Genomic DNA, 5,445 nt, shown 5'->3' with positions numbered 1-5,445 from the left:
ATTTGCCATATTTTACCCAAGATCTAATTTACTTCCTCATGACACTCACTGTAGACGCAGATCTTCATCTCCATTCCTTGCACCATCAATTTTCAACCGGACCCACTGGGCGACTGGCTCAGACATTTCTTGAGATACTTGCGCACACAGAGCCCGTAACCACAGGGTCACCGCTGCCAGACCCTGAGCGGTGTGCCCGGCCTTTCTGCAACTCTCCACGTGCAGCTTAAAGCAGCGGTGCACCTGAGAATACACAATATTATTTACAGAAAACTTATGTTGGGTAAAGTCAAAAGTAAAAATATGTAAGACATTTATTGAATATATTGAGACCCATACCTATAGCCAAGACGAGCATCCCCATACCACACCCCAGAAATACAATTTATGGCTACAGGACAGTTGTCAGCACACAGACAGTAAGAACTCTGCCAGATTACTGTGGCGGATCCGATAATCATGGACTATGCAGTGTCCCGTTTCATGTAGCGCCTTCAAAACAGCAGCACCATACTGTAGTTCTAATTACAATTCATTAGGGTTTTTTTGGGCAGGTACTTTGCATCATATATCAGTATGACACACTGAGTCCGGCTCTCTGTACTGTGGTCGGTCTGTGAAACATAAAACTACACAGTCCATTAGCTCTTGATGTGAGGCCTCTATACGCGCTTATGTTCTTCAGTCCTTTAAGCATTACAAAATAAGCCCTTTAATGTGATAGATGAAAAACCTTACCCTCTCCACAACCAGTTCAGGATCACCTCCGGGCCTGGCTGCTGCAAGTCTGTCACAAAGTGGAGACACCAGATCTGAGGCTTCTTTATATTTTCTCTGGCTATAGAACCAATACGCCATATTATGGACACAAGAAGCTGAGGGGAAACAGAGAAATAGACATTGTTTTACCACCGTGAATAATCTATAGTTAGAAAAAAAATTTCCGATTTAAATGATTCAGCTCACAAATAGTTCTATGGAGAAATCACCAATAGAAATAATCATAAAAAAGCTTTATTTAATATGTTTTAACACTCAAACTGAGCCCCTTATAGGGGCTGTCCACAAACAAGAGCGCATAACCTAAAAGGGTCCCCCATATTGAACTGGTAAACTTTCCCCTTATGCCCATAGGAGCCACAGGTCATATGACGCTCCGGCAACTGCCTTCAGACTTCCGCTGGGTTATGGGGCTGTGGGCTCATTACTAAATACACAACTACCATGGCATGTCCATCCAACCAGTGCCAAGGACATCTGTGCATTCAGTAATGAGCAGAGTTTAGCATTTAACATCAAGGGAAGCACCAGAAGTCGCTGCTGGTGGGTCACATGACCGGCGGCTGATATGGACAGAATGGAAAAGTTTACCAAGGTAAATACAATATGCGTGACCCTATTGAACTTAGCCTCGTAAACTTTCTTATGTGTGCTCTTTCTTACATACACTCTGATTTAAAAGTCTGATGGCAGCAGATAGTCTCACGGCTACCTGCTTCCTAGTTAAAACGGAAGATGTGGCACCTTAAAACATATCCATTTACATAAAAAACTAACTTTTTACATATATTAAAAATAGTAAGGTTAGTAGTAACCTGTGATATTTAGGAATTCGGTAGCATCTTGAGCAGTAAGGTCTTGTACAGAGATCAGCATCCGGGACACGACATCTTTGCAGGCTCCTATGAGTAACTGCAGCTCATTGCTCTTCATATCCTGTAACGTAAATCGACTTATTATAAGGCTCAGCCACGAAAAGTGGAACATTTAAAAAATCCTTTACATTATTGACATCTTCTAAAATGAATGCTAGAAATGTAGGCTTGTCAGATTGCAGGATTTTCTGAAGAGAAGAAGGGCCCTCTGTGGCTGATCTACCTCATCCTTGGCTGGAAAGCTACATGGGTCGGGCTTGAAGGGTAACTCATCTTTCTTCCAACAATCCTTTCAGGTCTCATTGTGAGCACAGGAGGACCACCACCTATCAGTGTTTCTTTCAAGGTTTCTCTTTTTTTTATTACTTGTATTCTTCATTTTCCCATCTGCTGAGCCGCAGTAAAACGCTTTGCTTGTCATAGAGACTTCTATTTCTATTCCTTCACCGATTCCTAAACACTTAATGAAGACATTAGCAATACATGAAGATTACTAGTACCTTGCAGTTTTGGAGATACGAGCAGGCAACGTTTGTGAATTGCTGGAGGCCAGAAAACTGCTGTTGTTTTAAGGATCGGAGCTGACGAGATCCATCTTTAGGAACCTGAGAAAGAGATGTCCATAAGTGGTACAAGGTATCATGGTGACGTGTATTATGGTAGATAAGTAAAAAGACGGTTGGGCCCCCCGAAAACGATTAAAACAGCATTAGGCTACAGTCACATACACTTGTCAAGCTGTAGCCGAGCAGCAAGCACACGGGAGTGCACTGGAGAGGAGGGGCGAGTGCTGCTCATCCCTCCCCTCTCCATAGGAGACAGCACCACACGGCCACAAACATGGGGAAAGATCGAGCATGCTCTGTGTTTTACCCGTGTACGATACTGTGCGACACCTGTGTGGCACCATACTGACGCCAGGTCGCCATAGCCATCTATATCCAGCCGCAAAAGAGATTACTCTAAGTTGTGGAGTTATTCCCATCTAAGGGATAGAGAATAACCAGCTGATTGAACAGTCAGTTATCTCAGCTATCAGGACCTTAACTTTCTGTATCTAGTAGACCAAGTCTCAAAACACTGCTGCTTGCCAGCAGGAAGTGCCTGTGTCTGAGCTGGTTGTGTAATGCAGGGAGGTGGAGGGGGAGGCCTAGGCCACTGTGGTGTGCAGACAAGAGAAGTTATTTATAAGAATCTGACCATAGTCAGAAGATTTATAGTGACATTGTGTACACCAGGACTGATAGAGACAGGTTGGAATTATATCTGTGATATTCTCTAATTCACTGTTAACAAAAATGCTGCATGAGTAATTTTGTTATCCTGAGTATATTTAAGAATCTTGTCTTAATGGGGATACCCCTTTAATGATGACATACAACAACACAACTACCCTCACTGCGATTCAGGAACATACCACAGAAACTTGTTTCTCCAGAAGTTTGAAATGTGCCTCGAGAAACTTCGCCAGACTGAGAACGGCATCCGCTCCCTGCTTTCCCGAATCTGAAGCGTGCTTGAGGCGGCCGTCCAAACACGAAACTGAATACTGACAGCAGTCACTGAGTGCCTGGCACTGCCAACCATCGCCATGGCAGGAGAGCCCATCAATAATATCTGCCATTTGCGACAAACGCTTCCCAATCTCAAGAGACTTTCTCCACTCCTGAATCTCTATGGCAAAGCTTAGAAGTGCTAGAGCAGACTGGCAGCAAGCATCAGAGTTATTCACACACGTTCCTGCCTGCTCAATTACTTCTTTGGCCTGGGGGATACAGCTACTTTTACAAAGCACACGGACCCTCTCTAATGTCATTTCAATCAATGTTCGGGACCATGGATGGGTTAATTTCTTGGCCATCTTTAAAGGTCTGATCAAGACATTCTCAAGACATTCACTAAGGAAACAGGCATCAGCTTGGCTGCAGGATTTTCCTTTGACATCGAAGGCCAAAGTTGCATACTTGGCATGGCGAGATACTGTGATGGGAGATCCTTCATGTGAACTAGACATTTCCACCAACATGAGGAAGCGCAGTGCATGTAATCTAAGACATAGGGTCTCCTGGTTATAAGGGCTGGCGCTCTTCTGTTCATGGTCTCCTGCCATCTTCCACAAACACTGAAAACTGCTTTTAGCAACAGCCGCAAAGTCCCCACCATTTTGGTGATCTGAAGGGCAATCATTGAGGTAGAGATAAAGGAGATCTGAGAGTTGAGTACAAGCCTGATATGAAGATTCACGTGCGCAGACATTCTTCAGAAGGTGAAATAATATCTTCTCTAAATAGAAAGGGGTCCGCTGGGGGCTTGACACACAAAAGCCCTGACTAGCCAACTCTACCAAAGGCACTAAACTCTGGAGATGTTGTCCATTGCAGGTGGCATCTGCTGCCCAGTGGTTACAGGCACGTAAAAGGCGATCACAGACAAAGCGCTGATCCGATAGCTGGTCCGGGCGTGATGGCTCGCAGTGGACATCTGTCATACATGACTGTAAAGCAAGACACGTTATATCAGTATTACCATCCATATACACAGAACAGGAGATACAAATATGATAATATGAATAAAGAAGTGTATGATATAGATATAGATCTCTATGTCTATTTATATATCTCTATCTATTTACAGGTGCTCCCCTACTTAAGAACACCTGACCCCTAGTTACAAACGGACCTCTGGATGTTGGTAATTTACTGTACATTAGCCCCAGGCTACAATAATTACCTGTAACAGTTATCACAGGTGTCTGCAATTAAGCTTCATTGTAAATCCGGGTTCTTATAACAATCCAACATTTTTAAAAAACAATTGTCACCAAGATGAAAAAAATTTTAGCTGGGGTTACAAATAAAATATATAGACCTGACTAATAAATAAATATATATATATACACACACACTTAAAGGACACCTGTCATCAGGTCTGTGTCACTTGTCCTGTCACTACTACCTGTTGGAGCAGCTCACAAGGATCCCATCCCAGCCTTTATCTAGTTATTTCATACATTAATCATTGTAAAATCATCTATTCTTTATTATGTAAATGCGGCTGGTCACATGGTCAGAGGCAGTGATGTCACCCCTGTTCCCCCTCCCCTCTCCTCCCCCTGCTCATGTCTGTATGTAATGTATAGTAAAGCATGGCTAGTGTGTGTGCTGCATCTGCTGACATGCTGCATCCTCCTAATATACAGGTGAGAGACACAGACATTAGCTACACATGAATCTGACATGTTCTGCTGTAACATGGCTGTCTGGACCTGCTGTATCTCTCCTAAACACACACACATGCACACACAGGCTGCAGGGGGCGTGGCCAACAGCACCAGGAAGCACATCATTATACAGGCTGTCAGTCATGCACTGGGGGTGTGGCTGTACCTCCCACTCATGAATAAGCTGGACATATTGAATATGCTAATGCTCATTGGACATTTCACAGGTCATTTGCATACAGCTTTAGGACCTCATTGCTTAGGTTTACAGGCATGTAGAGGGACAATGAAGGGATAGAGGCAATGCTCTCTAATGGCAGTTCATGAAAATATATTTAGTTTAGGGGGGTTATTTTGCATGGCGGGTTCTCTTTAAGTTGTTTTTTTATTAAGTTTGTTCTTAAGTTAATATGTATTCCAAGAAAACCTAACTGTAAGATTGAGACCTCCTCTCCAGAACTGGGTCTAAGAACCAAAGTAATGTTCTGGAAAGGTGTCATAGACTATCTCTCAGGTGAGTAGCCATACACATTAGTTAGACCTAAACGTGTACAGAGCCCCCTGGTTTAG

At 43.3% G+C, this 5,445-nt stretch overlaps 1 protein-coding gene across 1 annotated transcript in view; it reads right to left on the bottom strand.

The window, feature by feature from the left end:
* The window catches only part of ESPL1 (extra spindle pole bodies like 1, separase), a 28,092-nt gene that overhangs the window by 20,940 nt on the left and 1,707 nt on the right, over positions 1–5,445 (bottom strand). Inside the window, exons 3-7 of the mRNA XM_072134617.1 lie at positions 3,073–4,149; positions 2,156–2,260; positions 1,596–1,716; positions 739–875; positions 50–243 (exon numbers count right to left, since the gene is read on the bottom strand). Coding sequence (XP_071990718.1) covers positions 50–243; positions 739–875; positions 1,596–1,716; positions 2,156–2,260; positions 3,073–4,149 — 1,634 coding nt within the window. The remainder of the gene's footprint in view (positions 1–49; positions 244–738; positions 876–1,595; positions 1,717–2,155; positions 2,261–3,072; positions 4,150–5,445) is intronic.

This window comes from Engystomops pustulosus, chromosome 2 (assembly GCF_040894005.1).
Source record: "Engystomops pustulosus chromosome 2, aEngPut4.maternal, whole genome shotgun sequence".
Taxonomy (NCBI): domain Eukaryota; kingdom Metazoa; phylum Chordata; class Amphibia; order Anura; family Leptodactylidae; genus Engystomops; species Engystomops pustulosus.
The sequence above is the reverse complement of the archived record's forward strand: the minus strand, read 5'-3'. Positions and strand labels throughout refer to the sequence as shown.